General features: G+C 43.2%; 1 protein-coding gene across 1 annotated transcript; it reads left to right on the top strand.

Moving 5' to 3' along the window:
* Nucleotides 1-859: 859 nt before the first annotated feature.
* On the top strand, nt 860-3,006 carry LOC149799387 (uncharacterized). The gene is made up of 3 exons (XM_089958725.1): nt 860-990; nt 1,639-1,773; nt 2,375-3,006. Exons 1-3 carry the CDS (start codon nt 930-932, stop codon nt 2,557-2,559), a joined length of 381 nt encoding a protein of 126 aa, XP_089814851.1. The 5' UTR covers nt 860-929; the 3' UTR covers nt 2,560-3,006.
* Nucleotides 3,007-21,045: the final 18,039 nt, after the last annotated feature.

Raw genomic sequence — 21,045 nt, 5'->3', positions numbered from 1 at the left:
AGCATGATATAGAACGCGGGTAATACAGCAAGTTAACGCAAAACATGGTATAGAACGCGGATAATACAGCAAGCTAACACAAAACATGGTATAGAACGCGGGTAATACAGCAAGTTAAAACAGAACATGGTATAGAACGCGGGTAATACAGAAACTTAAAGCAGAACATGGTATAGAACGCGGGTAATACAGCAAGCTAGCACAAAACATGGTATAGAACGCGGGTAATACAGCAAGTTAAAACAGAACATGGTATAGAACACATGTAATAAAAGTTACTAACCTTACTCATCAGTCAATGTATCAAAATTTAATTTTGTTGAATGGAGCACTTGCGATTTTGACTATGAACAAATCACTTGTCAGAAAGAGTTTTTGCCTAGCCCCGATATTTCACTGACCAAGTAAAAGCGACTTAAGCACGTGTTTAAGCTATGGTCAGTATTGTGGGATAAAAGAACGTTTATGGTCATACTGTACTGGAACATTAGCAGCTACATTAATTGCATTATTAGTCTTTTATCACTGTCGTAAGTGCGACTTGATAGGGCTGGGAATCAATAAATAGGAAATTATGCAACGAATAAGGGCAATTAGTTTGATAGCTTTCTTAAAATGGTTTAATATCATGGATTAATATTCTTATTATGTCAATGAAACTTTGAATACGAGAATGATGGTATTCGGTTTAGCGCTGTGTTATATCCATATTTCGTGCAATTTGGATCCCAGCCAAACATTTTAAGACATCGACTGACATGTCCATTGTTGATTGTTTTTTAACAATACAACGCATATCTTCTATTGAATCAGAGAGCATACAACTAAATATAGTTATAGACAACGGCTATAGAAACACGGATACCGTGAATATCACGTGATTGTTTCATATTTAACGTCAACGCCTCAGCAAAGCGCTCATAGTCAGGATGGGGCCCATGGATAAGAAGCTGCTTGTTCTCCTGGGGATTGTAATCTGGTTAAATCAAGGTAGGTGCAAATGAAAGGTTTACTTAAAGAAATTTTATAAGCAATATTTTTATTCAAATTTTTTATAAAAAAACAACCATTAACAATTTTATAAATGTCATTACAACATATGTATATTAGAGAAAAACAAGCAGGTCTATTTGTCCATGAAAATATTTTAATTCTCATTTCTTCTTCTACTACTTCTTCTTTTTCTCTTTCTCTCTCAATTCTAGTTCATGTTTCAAAGCTTTTTATCATTATGATCTCTTTATTTTCCAATTATATTATGTGATCTCAACGATCGCGAGTATGTACTGAGGTTTTAAAAGTACCAAAAAAAAAAAAAACTCGAGGTTTAAAAATTTATAATAATACTCAACATTTAAATGTATGTACAATCCTAAATATTATACTCAACATTTAAATTTATATACAATCCTAAATATTCAAAAGTGTATGAATATACTCGACAGTTACAAGTACATGATACTACTGTATATACAAATGTTTATAATAATAGTCATTCAAAGTATATGCTAACACAACATTTGAAAGTACAAATTAACATTCAACATTTAAAAGTGAATAATGATACTCAATATTAATAAAGTATACGTTTATACGACATTTAGAAGAAAAAAATATTGTTCGCCTAATTAATTGCAGCGAATGCCATCGATTGCTACAGTTGTGGTGTTACTGATGACAACTGCAACGATCCCTTTAAGACATCTGGAACAGTTTCCTGCTCCGGGTCTTGTTACAAGCTGAAGGTCAAAGATTCGAGTTCAAATGCAAACGGTTTGTAGGCATTCTTCAATCTATTACATTAACACATATAAACACACACACACACACACACACACACACACACACACACACACACACGAGTTCACGTTTGGAAATCCATACACCGTTTATCTAGATTATCCACATGTACGAACTACTTCCGTGTCCACCAAAGGTTTATTTATTATAATGAAGATGTCTAAATGAATGAAACTAATTTGCTCTCACGATGTATAGATAATAGAGTAAAAGAAGTCAGAAAGTAACAATCGAATGTAATTCCATACAATTATAGTTACAATGGTTTTATGAATAACTAAATTAGGTATTTTTTTTTGTGAAGAAAATATAAATGGAAGTAGAAGAAAGAGGAAGATACAAAGAGGGAAAGTTATAATTAGTATTCAGTTCTATTCCACCATATTACTGATTTAAAAGGACTAAGGTCTTTGTTTCACATTATAAGATCATTACACTAATCAGTGCTATAGTGCCAACAAACCGTCATCAAACGAGACAACACCACAATCAGACCGAAATCAATAAAGTTAGGGTCGGTCCATATTTAAATAGATGAGAAGATAAGATATAAAATTTGAATTTTGTTTTGCAGCTGCTGTGAGAGGTTGTTATACATCCCTTAGTGACAAAGATACGTGTGCAGAAGATACATATAATGGGATCACTGGTACCGTGTGTGTATGTAACGGGAATCTCTGCAATTACGCTATGCCGGTGGGAAGTTCGATCATCTTAATGGCTGTTTCCATTACTATCTACATTGCCCTTCACTACTGAAGAAGTTAACTGTATGTGCTTCATTTTGCCCGTCATATGATTCATCTTCAGAATTTTTTATATCGAAATCCTTGAACCATATTTGTTTACAGAACTTGCTTATGTAGTTAAAGACCGATGTTTGAAACCGGTCGGTCGTTAGTATCGGGTAGGTTGCATATCCGGCATCTGATTTATGATTTGTCCAATAGGTTGGATTTACATATCTATTCGTGTTCAGCAAGGTGTTATAATAAAACACATGCTGGTCGATCTAATAATAACAAGGTTTACTAACAAGAGGTCAGTTAATTATTAGGTTTCGCCTGACAGTTACTGTCAGGCAGTTTAATATGCCTTACAGCACAGCCAATCATATTATTGTCGTGACCTAATTGGGTGTCCATCATTCATTGATGAATGAAAAAATAAACGAATGAATGATGAACCGCCAATAAAAGCACGACAGTAGTGAAGGGGGACACTTTACGTACAATGGGAATTAGCATTACAGACCCCCTTGGGACACTTTACGTACAATGGAAATTTAACATGGCGAAAAATCGTGGGACACTTTACGTACAAGGGGAATTAACATGGGAATAAATCGTGGGACACTCTACGTACAAGGGGAATTAACATGGGAATAAATCGTGGGACACTCTACGTACAAGGGGAATTAACATGGGAATAAATCGTGGGATACTATACGTACAAGGGGAATTTAACATGGGATTTTTTTTATTTAAAAAAAAAGTTTTTTTAAAATTTAAATTTAAATTTAAATTTAAAAAAGGGGTAGGCAATTCAAAGACTATCTCTTTTCGAGAAATATGGCTGGCCCTGAAAAGGGCCTTTGGGTTTATGTTAATATGCCCTTAACATAGAGGGCATTTGCGACATCTTCTTTTCCTCAAACTTCGTCTTACAGCAGGGCCATACATCAGAGTCCTCTTGAGGCAACCTTGTCTCTCTATATAGACTCTTCTTATCCACAGGCTGCTGTTGGTCCTGTGGACAACGGTCCACTTGGATCGGACATACATGAGCATGTCCGTCCTGAACATCATCGTTGACACAAGGGTTGAAGATTCAACGTCTGTCCACATGTTGAGGCTCCGAGAATAGGTGAATCAATGCAGTGAACGGCGCTTATTTATAGGGACAGAAAGGATTGAAACGGATTGAGTTCATTCACCAATCCAAACACGCGTTACAGAATTCAGTCAGCCCGCATCCAATCCGAAGAGAGCAGTCTGTGACGTCACGTAGTCAATATAGATTCGCTAGCGCTTGTGTGCAGTCAATCTATGCGAAAGTGATTCAACATGACGGAAACTCAGAAAACGATCCAGTGGGGTGCACCAGCAGGGGAGACCGCCCAAGGGAACCCGGACTTACTTTCAGAAGAGGTGAATTGGGATTTTGTGGATTTTCTCTCCTCGCAAGAATTTGTTCCGGAACCTTCGTTACCTTCTTCATTACCGCAAGTGGAGAATTTTAGACAGAGACAGAAAGAAGAATTGGAGAAATTTATACAACGACAAAAGGAAGCGGAACAGGCTTTTCTCCTACAGCAACAGCAGCAAGAAGAAGAGGTAAGAAAAAAACAACAGCAAGAAGAAGTAGCAGCAAAGAAACAAGAGGGTGAAAATCAAACGGTCACGGTACTGTTGGACATTTTAGCGGAGTTAAGAAGTCTGAAACAAATGTATCAGACTTCTTTATCACGACCGAAGAGAATACGACCTTCCCGAGCCAAACACGTCAACCCTGTGACTAAGCCTACCGTACCACCCTTAGTGATTTCAACCCAATCATTATCATCATTACGCAGTCCAGAAGTAGGCCTTGGCCGTGGCAAAGGCTTAAGGCAGTTAAAATTGATTGCTTAAACTCACCCCTGCACCATGAAGAAAAAAGGCCCTTTTCAGGGCCACCCACATTTCTCGAAAAGAAATACAATTTCAATTTGCCAATAACTCAAAAAAACTCACCCATGTTACCCTTATAGTACGTGTCTGTGTATGAGTGCGTGAGTGTAGCTTCTTATTTTAAAATCAAAACTCAAAGACTCTTACCTTATATCATTCATTTATTCTTTTCTCCATTTTTTACAATCCAATTCACAATTCACAACACAACACTTTAATAATAAGTTCATTGATTTCTTCTTTTCTCCTTGTTTAGTCTCTCTGTTTTTTGAATTTGTTCACCGTCACACTCTTTTCCTCTTCTTCCTCCTCCTCGCTTTCTTCCCTTCTTCTTTTTTTCTCCTGTTTCTTTTTCTTCACCTGTCTTCTTTCTTCCTCAGAAGAATCCCTCTCTTCCTCTGAAGAATCCCTCTCTTCTTCTGAAGAATTCCTCTTTTCTTCTGACTCCTCTTGTTTCTTTTTTGGGCAATCTGGAGACCAATGTCCTTTTTCTTTACAATAATAACAGGTATCTTGACTTTTGTCTTTTTTATCCCCTGTTTTTTTTCTTTTTTGACGGTCTGGACACTCTGAAGACCAATGCCCTTTCTTCTGACAGATATAGCAAGTATCTTGACTTTTATCTCTAAAGGAAGGAGAGTAGTCCGTAGGCTGGTCTGAAGAGAATTTTCTAATGACCCCTCGCAAAGCTCTGACGAAACGTTCCATCTGGTCAGTCTCTTCCATCGTTGTGCTCGGCTTGAGAGTGAAATGAATAGTGAAAGGACAAGACACACACCCTTTTATATACGCTGGTCTGCTATGACTATAAAGTAGTTTATGGTGTTTGAACTTGAGTCATTTGACTTTTTGCTTTCAAGATGAAACGATCCCATTCATTCGAGAAGAAAGAAGAAGAAAGTAAGAGGCAGAAACGTGATCTATCGCCTCGTACCAGGGCTGAAATCTTGGCACAAATTCATGCCAGTGATTTTGAAGAGGACATGAGTGAACCAGAATCCGAACCCTCTAAACCAAGTTCACCACCCTTTGTCAACCCTGAAAAGTACTATTCCATTCGAGAGACGGAAAAGCGCTCCTCTAGAAAATTTAGAACCACGGCTTACAAATACACGGTGAAGTTTAAAGATTTCAAGTCCGAAGTACCGTTAGAGAAAGCAGAAGTGTTCATCACTGAGGTGTGGGATTCTTTGCTCACTGCACTCAAGCGACAATGTCAACCCAAAGAAGACGATCGTTTGAGACTTTCCATACAACACGACGGTTTGAAATCCCCTGTTTGGATCGAGTTTAGCACCCCTGCAGAATTGACTGCTTCCAAAGTCATGGACAAGATTCAACACGTACAACAATCTAATGATCAGTTTGACATCACCGATGGTAAAGCCACACTGGACATGACCCACGTCTCTCCTCCTCAAGGGACAGGACGCAAAAAGATGTTATTGGTGGACGACCTTCGCAACACCAAAAAGAGTCTCGTCCTAATTAACAACTCTCATGACCAGATGTGTTTAGCCCGTGCCATCGTGGTGGGACGAACCTATGCCGACAAGAACGACACGGTAGAATGGAAAAGAATCTGGAACACTATTCAACGTTCCCATCGAGCCAAGCAACGAAACGAAGCAGAACTCCTGTTGCAACAAGCTGGCCTTTCCAAAGACACACCCTGTGGCATTCCTGAGATGCAAAAATTGCAAGATGCCCTAGCTCCACGCTACACCTTGAAAGTGCACCCTCAAGAAGTGCGCGGCCCTCTGTTGTTTCGAGGCCAAGACTTTAAGGACGGAAAATACATTCATGTCTATCATCACGATGAACATTTCGATACCATTACCAGTATCACCGGATTCCTGAAATACGGTTATTACTGTGAGAAATGTGACCATGGTTATAACAATCGAGAGCAACACAAGCATTGTGGATCGAAATGCACAGGATGTTTGGCCTCTTCACCCTGTCTGAGCGAAGAACCAGTGCCTTGTTCCACTTGTCTGCGCACGTTTGTCAGCCCTACCTGTTACCAACAACATCTGAAAACGCAAGGTTCACAGAAGAAATGCGCTTGTCAACTGCTGAGATTGTGCTCTACGTGTGAACAAGTCATACGTACCAATAATACCAAGGCACACGTATGTTCAGGAAAGAAAAAATGTCACATTTGTCACCACATCGTGGACTTGGAACACCAATGTTACGTCCAAAAATACCAACCCCCACCAGAGAAAGAGGACGGTCACAAGAAGAAAGGCAATTTCATCTTTTTCGATTTCGAATGCATGCAAGAAACCGGCATTCACATTCCTAATTTCTGCGTGGCTCATCGAGCGTGCGAGAAGTGCATTCAAGAACCTATCTTCAGTCATTGCCCTCACTGCAGCAAGATACCCGGAGGGCGTGAAAAAATCTTTCGGGGACCGAACACGTTAGCCGATTTTGCCCAATGGGTCTTAGACCCCGTCGACAAGACGTGGAGCCAAGAGGACATCGAACGTTACCGAGATTGTCATCGCCATGCCACAGTGATGGCTCACAATTTCTCCGGATACGATGGACAGTTTCTTTTGAGGTACTATACGGAACAAGGCACCGAGCGTCCTAAAGTGACTTTGAACGGAGCCAAAATCATTTTCATGCAAGTGGGACAAGTACAGTTTAAAGATTCGATGAGCTATTTGGCCATGCCTTTGAGTCGAATGCCTAAAACGTTTGGAATGACAGAAATGGCTAAAGGGTACTTTCCACACTTTTTCAATACGGAAGCCAATCAACATGCCGTTCTACCCCATTTACCAGAGGCTCACTATTACGACCCCGACAACATGCGTACCGAACAACGAGAAGCTTTCTACGCTTGGTACCAGATTCACGCCTCGGACCCTTTCGACTTTCAGGAAGAAATGCTAAAGTATTGTCGTTCCGACGTGGACATTTTACGGCGTTGCTGTGGAAAATTTCGAGAACTGTTCATGGAACACGGAGGGGTCGATCCTTTGAAAGAAGCTTGCACCATTGCCAAAGCGTGTTCCTTAGTGTATCGACAACGATTCATGCCTGAAAAGACCGTGGCTGTCATCAGTCCTCAAACGGCCCACTTTGTCAAACGTCAATACTCGGTCAAAGCCCTACGTTGGTTACATTACTTGTGCGACAAGGAAGACAAGTGGATTCAGCATGCCCGCAACGGAGGGGGCGAAAAGACCATCGGAACGTATTCGGTCGATGGCTGGGACTTAGAAAACCCCAAGATCGTGTACGAGTTTAACGGTTGCTTATTTCACGGATGTCCCGTCTGCTACCCTGACCGTGGCACTAAAAATCAGTTTTTGCAACGAACCATGGAAGACTTGTACCAGGACACTTGTCAGCGACGCCTAAAGTTAGAACAGCAAGGATACCAAGTGGTGGAAATGTGGGAACACGAGTACGATCACCGTATGAAAACCGATCCCGAGTTTAAACGCCTCGTGGAAAGATACCAGTTCATGGACCCGCTGAACCCGAGGGATAGTTTGTACGGAGGAAGGACCAATGCCACCTGTTTGCTGTACCAAGCCGACGAAGAGAAAGGAGAAGAAATCAAATACTTGGACGTGTGTTCGCTGTATCCCTACGTGTGCAAATATTGTCGCTTTCCTGTAGGGCACCCGCAATTGCTGACGGAACACATCGACCTGAAAAACATTCGACAATACGAAGGCTTGATCAAGTGCAAAGTTTTGCCTCCCACGAACCTATACCATCCCGTCTTACCTCACCATTGTCAAGGCAAACTGATGTTTCCCTTGTGCCGTACTTGTGCCGAAACGTGCAACCAAGACCAACCTTGTCAGCACACCCAGGAAGAACGTGCCTTGACGGGAACCTGGGTCAGCGTAGAATTGTTCAAAGCTCTGGACATGGGATACCAACTGTTAGAAGTGTACGAAATTTGCCACTTTCCCAAGACACAACAATACCACAAGGGTGACCCTACTCAGAAAGGCATTTTCGCCGACTACGTGGATGCCTTTTTGAAACTGAAGCAAGAAGCCAGCGGCTATCCTTCCTGGTGTCACACTCCCGAAGACCAAATAAAATTCAAAGAGAAATACTACGAACAAGAAGGCATCACTTTAGACCACATCGAGAAAAACGAAGGCAGGCGATCGTTTGCCAAAGTGATGTTAAATTGCTTGTGGGGTAAAATGGCACAACGACCATGTTTACCCAAGACGGAATATTTGACAGAACCTTCCCGCTACTTCCAGATGATTCACGACAAAACCAAATACATGAAACACGTGGACGTCGTTCGAGAGAATTTGATCTTGGTCAATTACGAAGAAGATCTGGACTTTGTACAAGACGACCCTTTTGGAAATGTCATCATTGCGGCTTACGTGACAGCCCATGCTCGCTTAAAATTGTACGAAGCTTTAGAACTGTTAGGGGAACGCGTCCTGTACTTTGACACGGACAGCTGCATTTACATCCATCACCCGATTCAACATCACCCTAACATCGAAGGAGACCGTTTAGGAGCCTGGACAGACGAGCATCCCGACGACAAGATTCTAAGTTTCGTCAGTGGCGGTCCCAAAAATTACGGCTACGAATACCGGGACAAACAAGGAGAAGTGCACACGACGTGCAAAGTGAAAGGACTGACTCTGAATTATCGTACCAGTCGAGTGGTCAACTTTGGGGTATTGAAAGAAGCCTTGCAATCGGGAGAGGATGGAAACTTTAAAGTGACCACCTATCAACCGAACAAGATTGTACGTTTACCCACTCACCACATCGTCAGTCGACCCCTGGAAAAAGTCTATCAAATCGTGTACCAGAAGCGAGTGAGACTTCCCAATCATTTCACCTTACCGTACGGTCACGTCGGTATTGGTTTGTATATAAAAAGGAACCCTAGACAAGATCGATAGTTCATTGTGACTACCAAGACCGAGCAAACAAGATGAATACTTTGAAAGAGACATCGTTCCAGTTTGGGGATTGTAAAAAAGTTGTATCTTCCTCTAGTGTGACTAATATTGGATGGATAAGACCCAGGCATTGCGACGGAAAATGTCCGGAAGGAAACTGCGATTGTCCATGTGGTTACCATTGTAATTGCGTAACGGAGTTTGCAGACGAGTGCGATTGTGAGCCTTGCGATGGATACGATGCTCTACCTTGTGACCTGAGCGATGCCGTAAAGCATCATGGGAACTTTGTTCTCACTACCCCTGTCATGGAAAGTGATGCTGTGCGTGTCAAACCTGTGGGATGCGAAAGCGATGCTGCTCGTCCTCTTGGACATTTTACTGGGTTTCGTTTTAAAGGGGAATGTCGACCTTCACGTTTACCTCCCTACGGATGTCATCCAGCCCTGAGCAAACTCCTGCCCATTTCACTCAACCCTCATCGAAACGAACCTGTGAAAAACGAATATTCGTTTCCTGTGCGTTTGTCGGAATACTGCGACTTTGAAAATCGTCTTCAATCGTTCAAAGGAAAATGGCCTAAGTATCTGGGAGGACCGACCCCCGAAGAATTAGCCAGAGCCGGATTTTTCTACTTGGGCGAAGGAGATAAAGTCAAGTGCTTCAGTTGCGATGTGTCACTTCACCACTGGGAACCGCAAGATTCGGCCTACGTAGAACATGCTCGATGGTCACCGAATTGTCATTACTTACCTTTAGTGGGACCGAGACATTGAAGTAACTTTTTACCATAATCATCTGTTCATGGATACTTTACAAGAGAACATTCGTGCTTTGCCTGTGGAGTTGAGACAACGCATTTATCGAGAACTGGTCAAAATACAAGTGAAACGTAAAGAACAATTGCATCCGATACGTCACCGGTGTTTGAACCACTGGTACCTGAAGGCTATACAAGGACTGATTCAATTGAAAGTGTTCCATTGGACAGACATTGATCAACGACCTCCTGGTTATAAAAAGGAATGGTTTGGTATGGACGATTTTATCTACTACATTGTAAACGTACTGCATCGAATTCCAGAGGAAGAGTTAACGAATTACCAACATCTTGAACACAATGTCAACTTGGTGAAAGAGGAAACTTCTGAACGAATTGTAATGTGTAGATTAGTGACTCAACGATTTAAATTCGACACTGAAGTGAAACCATGTTTGTGCAAAGAGTACATTTCTTGTGTCAGACCAAAGAGGATTTAGTATGACCTATTCATGGATACTTTACAAGAGAACATTCGTGCTTTGCCTGTGGAGTTGAGAGAACGCATTTACCGAGAGCTGGTGAAAATACAAGTGAAACGTAAAGAACAATTGCATCCGTTACGTCACCAGATCTTTAACCACTGGTACCTGAAGGGTATAAGAGAACTGATTCGTCAGAAATTGTTTCAGTGGTCAGACCTTGTTCAATACTTCCAGGCCCCCGATGATTCACGTGTTGATCATTTTGGTTACTTCGAGATTCACCTAGAGCAACCCATTGAGGAAGACGAGGTAAAGGATTACCAACATATTTTACGTGGAATCTACTTAGCGGAAGAGGAAACTTCTAATCGAACTCTGACGTTTCGGTTACAGTATGCAAGATTTACATTACCCACTGGAAAACGAACATCACTGGCTAGAAAGTACGTGTATTCTTTTCGAAACAAAGAGACTATAAAAACAGACAGCTATGCCACGACTTATGTCGTATGTAATCCAACAGATTCCGTGGAAGGAACTCAATGACCATATTCAAACCGTGGATCATTACCATCGATTATTGCAAGAACTGTATCCATTCAATTTGGGACGACAAGTGGTGTGTGTCTTAGTGACTTGTTTTCTGGGATTTCGTTTACCAGCCGATTCTTTGTGGACTCTTTACGATCAGTACTTACCACCTCCATGGCCTTAAATGGTCACGAAAAACTCCTTTTGCTCAAAGCCTTGCGGTTTCATCTGGATACTTCTCGACCTCAACAGGAAAAAAAGATTCGTCAACTTTTAGCTACCCAAGACGTGTATGACGATGTGTGTGTAGCTTGTGACTTACACCCTCATTGGACAGATGTTCGTGACTGGAAAAAGGGGGGTTTTGAGGTTTGGACCCAAGAAGTGGCCCAGTATGCACAAGAGTTGTTCAAGGAAAAAAGTTACTTTTCAACCTGTGTTAGTGACGGTGCCAGAAGAACCCGTCACCGAGAACAACCACTCGCTTCAGGACAGGACTGTCATGGACATTCCTGAAAGGTCATTCCGGGAGGACACTTGTGTGACAATACCTCATGTAGAGACTGTAAGAACATTACACACTGTCCCTAGGACATCTTGGTTAACCAAAACATGTTGTACAGACACTTGTTTATATTCCACTTTGATCGCTTTGCTGTGTTTTATATTCCTGTACATCACTATTTGGGTTGTATGTATTTTTGTCTTTCGTGTTCATATTTGAAAAAAAACATTCAATAAACGTGTTCTGAAAAAAGTATATAAACTCTTGTCTTGTTTGTTTTTCGTGTCACAAGTGACATTTCTCACACCATGGCTACCTCTGCTGTCTCTGCTCCCTCTTCCTCTACTGTCAAAGTCATCGACGAACACTTAGATCGTGCCAGTTGGGAGGCTTTGTATCTTCGTCATCCCTTTAACATGCTCATTGCTGGACCTAGCGGTTCAGGCAAAACCGAATTCGTCAAACGTTTGATCGAGCATAAACATCATTTGATCGATCGGCCCCCTCAACGGATCGTGTGGTGTTACAAAGAGTGGCAATCGGCGTACAGCCTTTTGCGAGAAAGTCAAGGCGATTCCATCGTGTTTGTGGAAGGCATTCCTAAAGAAGACGACGGCATCGTCTCTGACTCCCGTCAAACCCATTTGGTCATTTTCGACGACATGTTAGGAGAAGACGAAGAAGAAATTAAATTGTGCTTCACGCGCAAAGGGCATCACCGTAATGCCAGTGTCGTTTACATCACCCAAAATTTGTTTCAACAAAGTAAAGCCCATCGCACCATCAGTCTCAATGCGCATTACGTGGTCTTGTTTAAAAGTCCTCGAGATAAATCGCAAGTGCAAGTCTTAGCCAAACAGTTAGGAACGCCTTGGCTGACTCAGGCGTACGACGATGCCACTCAAACGCCACACGCCTATTTACTCGTCGATTTGAAACCTACGACTCCCGAGGATTTGCGATTTCGTACCCACTTGTTTCACCACTGGTGCCAAGACGGAGGGCCTGTCCTGTACACGTCTCCGTCCTCGACTTCATTTCATTCCCCATGAAAAAAATCTATAAAAACCTCAGACCCTTTTTCGTCTGTCTCACACAGTGTGAACATGACGTCCCTTCAGTCGCATCTTCCCGTCAAATTGATTCGTGCCTTGTATGGCATCAGTCGAGAAAAAGATCCACAAACACGAGCCCGTGTCTTAGAAGCTAGTCTCAAAGAAGTCTTACGATGGTTCACGGTGACGGCACGTCAATTACTCCAAGGAATCATTCAGATTCCTCATCAAACCCAACGCTTTTTCGATCGAAACAAAGTCGCTTTGGTCCAACTGGCCGATCCCCGCATCGACACTCAAACCAAAAAACAAATCATTTTGAAACCTGGAGGGAGCGGTACTCTAGGAGGGGTCATCATTCGCTCACTCTTAAGATGGGATCCTAATGCCCCCAAAGTTATCCCCAAGACAAAAGTCCAACGAAGCCCCAAGAAGAAAAAGAAAAAGACCAGGTCCCCAAGAAGAATAACTTCTCCAGTGGCAGGACCCTCCTCTTACCAGACACCACCACCATCACCCCGGAAAAAGAAAAGAAGCCCCCAGAAAAAGAAACAGAGAAAAAGTCCCCAGAAAAAGAAAAGTCCACAGAAGAAAACTAGTCGCAAGAGAGGCACTTCGGCCAGGACGCAACCTTACACTCGCAAACCACGACCTGCCACGGCAGTGACTGCGTCTCCGGCATCCTCACGTTCGTCCACTTCTCCGTTGATGACACCCAGAACTGAAGAGTACTTGGAGACGTTGATCACACCAAGAACATCTCCGTTGATGACCCCCAAAAGAACTTCCCCAGTGGCAGGACCTTCCCATTTAGCGGCAGTGGCTGCTGCTCACAAAGTACCTTCTCCCAAAATCAAAGTCCATGAAAGATCGGGCATGTTACAAAGTTTACTGGATTTGTCCAAGCAAGAACTGGCTCGATTTAGTCCGTTGCGTACCCCTGCACGACGTGTCATGCCTGTCCTCAAACTGATACGCCGTAAAGACAATCAGTGGCGACGCGTTCCAGTATAAAAAAGGCCTGTGACCGAGTCGGGTATCAGTGTTTTTAGGTGCTCCTGAAGACTCAAAGATGTCACCCTCCAGAAAACCCCAAGGAAAAAAAAGGAAAGGACTGCCACCACGTTTAGCCAAACATGGGGACATGTTATCTGTCCTGTCCAAAGCTTCTCCACCCCTACGAAAAAAACTCATTCAAACGGCCTCCAAAGAGGTCATCGATACCGTGTGCGAATGTTGTTTGAACGTTTTGAAAGGCACGATCCCTTTGTCCAAACACCAGAAACAATGCTTAGGCAAACATCGTCACGTTCTTCGGAAAATGGTTCAAAAGAAAATTCCCATTCGTCAAAAAAAGAAGATGTTGGTCCAACGTGGAGGCATTTTACCTCTCTTGTTAGGCCCCATACTAAAAGGAGTCTTGGGAACCATGTTGGGAGGACTGATGGGAGCAAGATAAAAAGGCCTTCGGAAGTCCCAAGATCTCAGAATTCACCCCTGACAACCCCATGGAAGGACGAAAACTAGCTTTAGTGCCTTACAAACGATGGATGGAATACCATCGGTGGCAAGAACAACGCACCCCGCATTTACCTCCCAATCCCAATTTGAGCGAGATGTCCCAGTTACAACACGAATTGCAATCCTTGATGGATCGCCAAGATTTGTCCGAAACAGAAAAATCGCAAAAGTATGGTCAACTCTTGCAAAGACTGCAACTCTTTCACCAGAAAGCTTTAGACGAAACAGCTTTACCCACTCTAAAAGATTTTAAGACCTTGATGAAAAGTCCAGCACCATCATTACCACCACCACCACCACCACCACCACTACCATCCCCAAGGGTTACCAGAGATGCTACCCCACAAAGACCTGAGGAAGAAGAGATGCGCGAAGTGTTTCAAACACCGTCAGCAGCTCCCATTTCGAGTAAGATTGCAGGATCCTTGTTGACCCCGTCCCCCACACCCCAACGAGAAGAAATGAAAGCTTGGGTTAAAAAGATGATGTCCACGCCTTCTTCGACAGAAGTGAAAAAGAAAGAAGGGAAACCAGAAGTGAAAAAAGAAAAGAAAACCAAAGTCATTCCATTGCCACCTCCACCTCCACCACCACTACCTTCGACTTCTACTCCCGTAGCCCATCGGACACGTAAATCCGTTTCCAAACCACCCTTTCGTCCCACCCAAAGTAGCATCACCGAAGAGTGGGTGACTTATTAACACACCAACACAAAAAATGGAAAAAGTCTTAGCCAGCATTTACTACGATCCCTCGCATCCTGCAGGTTACGCAGGAGTTCAAAAATTGTATCGTGCTGCCAAAACGCGGCTGAAAAGTCTCCGTTTACCTCAAGTGCAACGATGGTTACAAGAACAAGCTACCTACACTTTACACAAACCCATTCGACGCAAGTTTGCCAGAAGTCGCACCAGAGTGGAAGGCATCGATCATCAATGGCAAGCCGATTTAGCCGATGTCTCTCATTTGGCCAGCTACAATCGTGGTTACAAATATTTGTTTTGTGTCATCGACGTCTTTTCCAAATTTGCCTGGGTCGTGCCCTTGACTTCCAAATCGAGCAGCGAGTTAGTGCGAGCCCTGCAACGGGTGTTGAAACAAAGCGGTCGTCACCCTCTTCGATGGCAAACGGACAAAGGCACCGAATTTCTGAACCAAGCTTTCCAAAAAGAATTAAAGAAACGTGACATTCATTTTTTTACCACCGAGAATCCCGAAACCAAAGCCAGCATCGTGGAACGTTTTCAACGCACTTTGAAAGAACGCATGTGGAAATATTTTACGCATCACCACACTCTGAAGTACATCGACATCTTACCGCACCTGGTGCAAGCGTACAACCAATCTTACCATCGAAGCATCGGACGTGCCCCGCAAGACGTGACTCCCGACAACGAAGTGCTGGTGTTCGAGCGCCTGTTCGGTACGTCCCCGACGAGGGCTGTCCCCAAGAAAAGTGGAGAGTTGACCGTAGGAGACTGGGTGCGCATTGGCAAAACCAAACGCACTTTCGACAAAGGTTACTTACCTAACTGGACGACCGAACTGTTTCGCGTCACTGGACGAGTACATGGCCGTCATCCTGCCGTCTATAAATTGGAAGACATGAACGGAGAAGTACTCAAAGGAACGTTTTATTTGCCCGAGTTACAACGTGTCACCAAAAAAGAAGACGACGTGTACGACATCGAAAGCATTCTCGAACGCAGAACCCGTAAAGTGGGCAAACGACGTGTCAAAGAAGTCAAAGTACGTTGGAAAGGATATCCACCCAGTTTCGATTCTTGGATCGACGCTTCGCAAGTCATCGACTATAAAAAGAAGAAGTGACCATCATGCCCTTTCACTCAGCAGACGCAGCTACGTCGACCACTCCTTCTTCCCCTAGTTCTTCTGTGCAAGATTTACAAAAACAACCCTTGTGGGTGTGGTGTGGAGAACGTGTGCCTAAAACGCAAATCGTCTTTTTCTGCCAAATCTTCGTGGTGTATTGTGTCATCGGGGCAGCCATCGCCAATTTGAGTTTGCAACAAGGAGACAAACAATTGTGGACCATTTTATTGAGCAGTTGCATCGGTTACCTGCTTCCCAATCCCTCCCTGAAATTCTCCTCGAACGGGAACGTTGTGTCCAGTGCCAGTGTCAGTCACCAGTCCAACCACAATCAGAACCCCATTTTGGGCGGAGACACGCCTCTGACGTCCACTAACCCCTCGGACAGCCACAGAACTCTGGAATTATGAGTCACGAAAACCAATTTTACTTAACCTTACCCAGTGACAGTTCCATGGAGGTGTTTCCCCACAACACATTGTGCTGTTACACGGCCAAATTACCTCAAGCCATCCCCTTAGATCACGAAGCCCATTGGGAAGTGGCTTTAGTAGAAATGATTCACCCGACCCAAGTCCTCAATGTCCTTCCCAATCAAAATAAATTTGATGTGGAAGTTCATGACGAGCAAATGCAACAGTGGATGGATACATATAGCAAATATGACAAGAAAACCCGTACACCAAATTCAAAGTGGACCACCTATCACTTGTTCATTCCCCCAGGCTATTATTTTAGTGGTCAACATTTGGTCAACACCATAGCCACCAGGTTTAATGGTGTGTTTCTGAAAGCTTTGGAAACTGTCAAAAAAAGTGTCACCCTGGAGTACCACAAAACAGCTCGTCGCTTCCTGATGAAATTTCCTGAGGGGCCTAAAATCATGTCTTTCTTATTTTGTCCTGAATTGTTTGACATGTTAGGCGGTGACATGGAGCTGAGGAAGAAAGTAGAAAAAGAAAAAGGTGAATTACCAGTCATTTCTGACAACGATTCTTTTGCCAAGTATTTTCGTACCCCGGTAGAACTGAACCAAGGACTGAATTTGATGTTCGTGTACTCCGATGTGGTGGAGTACAACGTGGTGGGACACACCTCCGTACCGTTACTGCGTGTCATTCCTTTCAAAGTGGATTCTGCCGCAAACGCTGACGAGGAAGGTGGAAACACTTACCACGTCCACCGCGAATTTGTCCATCCTCACTATTTGCCTGTCAGCAAGCCGTATTTGGACACAGTCAACATTACTATAAAAGGAGATTTGGGACAAAATATTCCATTCACCAAAGGAAAAGTCACGGTGAAACTCCATTTTCGAAAACGGTTCTCTCACGACTCGTAAGTCATGTATCCAGTGTACCGAGGGGTGGCTCGACAGCGAGGACACGGCTTAGGAGACATGTTAAAATCGGCCTTTCGTTCGGTGGCCCCAGTCTTGAAACCGATGGTGACACGCGGATTGCACGCCTTGAAAGATGCGGCACTGACGCAAGGCAAAGAATTTCTCCAAAATGTCATCATCGACAAACAAAACCCTAAAGAAGCCTTCATGAGGGCAGGCAAAAATGTCTTGCTGCAAACGGGCAAAGACATTTTGGGCCGACGAGACACACCTATAAATGCTCTGCACGCTACCGAGTCAGGCATTCAGCAAGGACAAGGCAGAAAGAGACGACGAAGAAAACACCCTTTCACCAGACTTCAAGCGAGAAAGGCCAAGAAAAGAAGAACCGTTCGAGACTTAGACGTTTTCGATTATTGAGGAAGAACAAAAAAATGATGCACCGAGAGTCTTGTGCTTGTTCCAAGACGGAACTGGATATGTTTGCCATGCCCCCCACCATGATGACGATGCAAGAATCCCAGTGGGTGGAATTTCACCCGGTCTCCTCATTGACCGATTCCGCTCCCATCGAGTTTGAAATCAAAGGACAGCCCGAAGATTACATCGATCTGAATAGCAGTTACCTGTATTTGAAAGTCAAAGTGATCAAAACTGACAACACCAATCCTGGAGCCAATGATAGGGTAGCGCCCGTCAACAATTTCATGCATTCCTTGTTCAGCGAAGTGGACTTGTACTTGAATAACAAACTGGTCAGCAGCAGCATGGATACTTACCCATATCGTGCCTACTTGGAAAATCTCTTGACGTACGGAAAAGAAGCCAAGAACACTCATCTGGATGCTTGCGTGGTATGGAAACCTGACACGGCAGGTGAGAACACGTTTAGCGACACAGTCCTGACAGAAGATGACAATCCTCACAATGTGGGGTTTAACACACGTAGAACTAAAATTCTGCAAGGGCGAAGTTTAGAACTGATGGATCGTTTGCATTTGGACATGTGGTTACAAGAAAAGTATTTGCTGAACGGAGTGGATATCCGCCTGAGACTGAATCGTAGCAGTGCCGCTTTCCATTTGATGACCCATGCCAATGAATACAAAACTGTTATCCAAGAAGCCAAGCTCTACGTGCGTCGCGTAGAAGTGTTACCTAAAGTGGGAAACGATATCAGTCAAACGTTAAGCAGAACAACTGCCAAGTATCCCATACGACGCGTAGAAGTGAAAACGTTCACCATTCCTGCTGGACAGCGATCCATGATCGAAGATCATCTGTTCCAAGGACAGTTACCCAAGCGTTTGATTGTTGGTATCGTCAAGAATACAGCCTTCAACGGAGTCCACAACGAAAATCCTTTTGAGTTTAAGCATTACAATTTGTCCAAGATCGAAGTCAGTCGCGATGGCAAGACCTTGTGTACCCGACCTTTCGAGCCTAACTTTGCCCAGAAGAATTACTTGAGATCGTACTTGTCCCTGTACGAAGCCACCGGTCAGTTAGGAACCAACACCAGTCACGGCATTACGTACGACGATTATGACGGAGGCTATGCTTTGTGGGCTTTCGATTTCACTCCAGACCAAGGCAGCGACGAGGGACATTTCCACCCTATAAAGTCTGGCCAGATTCGAGTGGAAATTCAGTTTGCGAGTGCACTGGAAGCAGGGAACACAGTGAACGTCATCCTGTATGCAGAATTTGATAATACGATAGAAATCAACAGTTTAAGAGAAGTCATCCTAGATTACTAGAAGCCATGGAAGACTGTTATCCCTCTTTACCTAGTGGAGAAACTTTGGAGATGGAATGTAAGGAGACCGTGGAAAAAGAAGAAGTGATCATGATGAAATCGAGATGGCCAGAACAAGAAGCCCATTTAGTCTCCTGTTTTGCCAAACACTTGGTCGACAAAATGACGGAATTGATCAAGAAAAATTGTTATGGATGTCAAAACGATCATCCCAGTCAAATTCAACACGATAAATGCCTAATGTTAAGTCAAGAAGAAAAATTGGACGAGTATCTGGACGAAGCTTGGAGTCTCATCTCGAACAAAGACGTGTTGCACCAGTGGTATAAAGACTTGCGTGAACATTCTTGTCCAGCATTAACCACTCAAGAGATCCATCGTATTGAAGCTCTCCTGAATCAGAGTGAGGAAACAGAACGAATAACCGTTTATTCGTCAGACATTTTCAAGCAAAAAGTCAGGATCGAATTGACGACTTATTATTACCTGTGAAGAAGAAAAAAACACAAAACAATGGATACCTGGGAACTTTATTACCTTTTGAACCACAGTTCGTATACGGCTTCTTGGAATCCTGTCGTCTGTGCTAAAGATGAACTCCCTCATCGCAAACCTAAAGACCATCAAGCTTACGTGATCAACACGGACGACAGTCATCTCCCAGGAACCCACTGGGTAGCCGTCTACTTTCCTCAAGAAGGATGTGTGGAATATTTCGATTCGTATGGATTGCCCCCTTTGGAAGACGATATCATCGACTTTATGAGAAGAAATGCTCAAACCACCCGATTCAATAACGTGAAATTACAAGGCACAGATTCCTTGGTGTGTGGACAGTACTGTGTGTATTTTCTGCATCATCGCAGCCTGGGCTATTCCTTAGAACATTTAGTGACTCATTTTGATCCTCGTTCTTCTGCTAGAAACGATGTGAAAGTAGATCGATGGTTTTGTGACCATTATGCTTATCTTTTATCTCAAGCTAGGAAACGTAGTGTCCATCAATGGCCTAATGATTTCCAACAGTGGAAATCACAATTTCATTCACAACGTTGTCAGCCCTGTTCAAAGTAGATTGTACATTGAGAAAAAATGTTTGTAATTTGAAGAAAAAAATTGTTTGATGTTATAGTGTTGGATTATTGTTAAAAATGTTGTTGTTTAGTGTTAAGTGATTTTTGAATAAAAAATGTTGTGTTTTGAAAAAAATGCCTTTGTCTTTTGTTTAGCTATAAGAATGTTGGATTGATGCTCTTTCATTTCTTACTATCCCTCTCATGAACGTTGCGGCTCGAAAACCGTGTGGGGGATGTTTTCCTTCACGTCCGCGCTTTAACTTTAAGAACCGGTTTGTTCCCAGTCTAACCATCCATTGTCGACTCATCCTCCTACGAAGATGTGCTCCAAACTAGCTAAGCTCAACGAAGCCTACGTGAATTTGCATAGGGTCAGACACAGTCTGATACCGAAGCCAGAAGAAATAGAGAATGTGAGAATGTTAAAAATCACTGAAGACCTAATAGAAGAGCTCTTCAGAGAAGAAGTGAACAGGGAAAAAGAAGAATGGACAGAGAAGTACAGACTTCAGAGACAGCAGCAACAGCAGCAACAACAGCAACAACAACAACAAGAGCAGCAGCAACCTGAAGCTGACAGAGGCTTTGTCGATTGTCGTATCGACACCAAAGAGTTCTTCTTCTCTTTCCGAAGAAGCAGACCTATCGCCAGAAAGTCTATCCTCAGAGGACATCGCATTCTTAGAAACTAAAAAGAATGCCATAGCAAAACAAAAAACAGCCCTTTTCAGGGCTACCCAATACTCTAGAAAAGAAATAACTATTAATTTGCCAATGTGTGTAG

The sequence above is a fragment of the Sinohyriopsis cumingii genome, chromosome 5 (genome assembly GCF_028554795.1).
Source record: "Sinohyriopsis cumingii isolate HCF-2022 chromosome 5, ASM2855479v2, whole genome shotgun sequence".
NCBI classification, from domain to species: Eukaryota; Metazoa; Mollusca; class Bivalvia; order Unionida; family Unionidae; genus Sinohyriopsis; species Sinohyriopsis cumingii.
The sequence above is the reverse complement of the archived record's forward strand: the minus strand, read 5'-3'. Positions and strand labels throughout refer to the sequence as shown.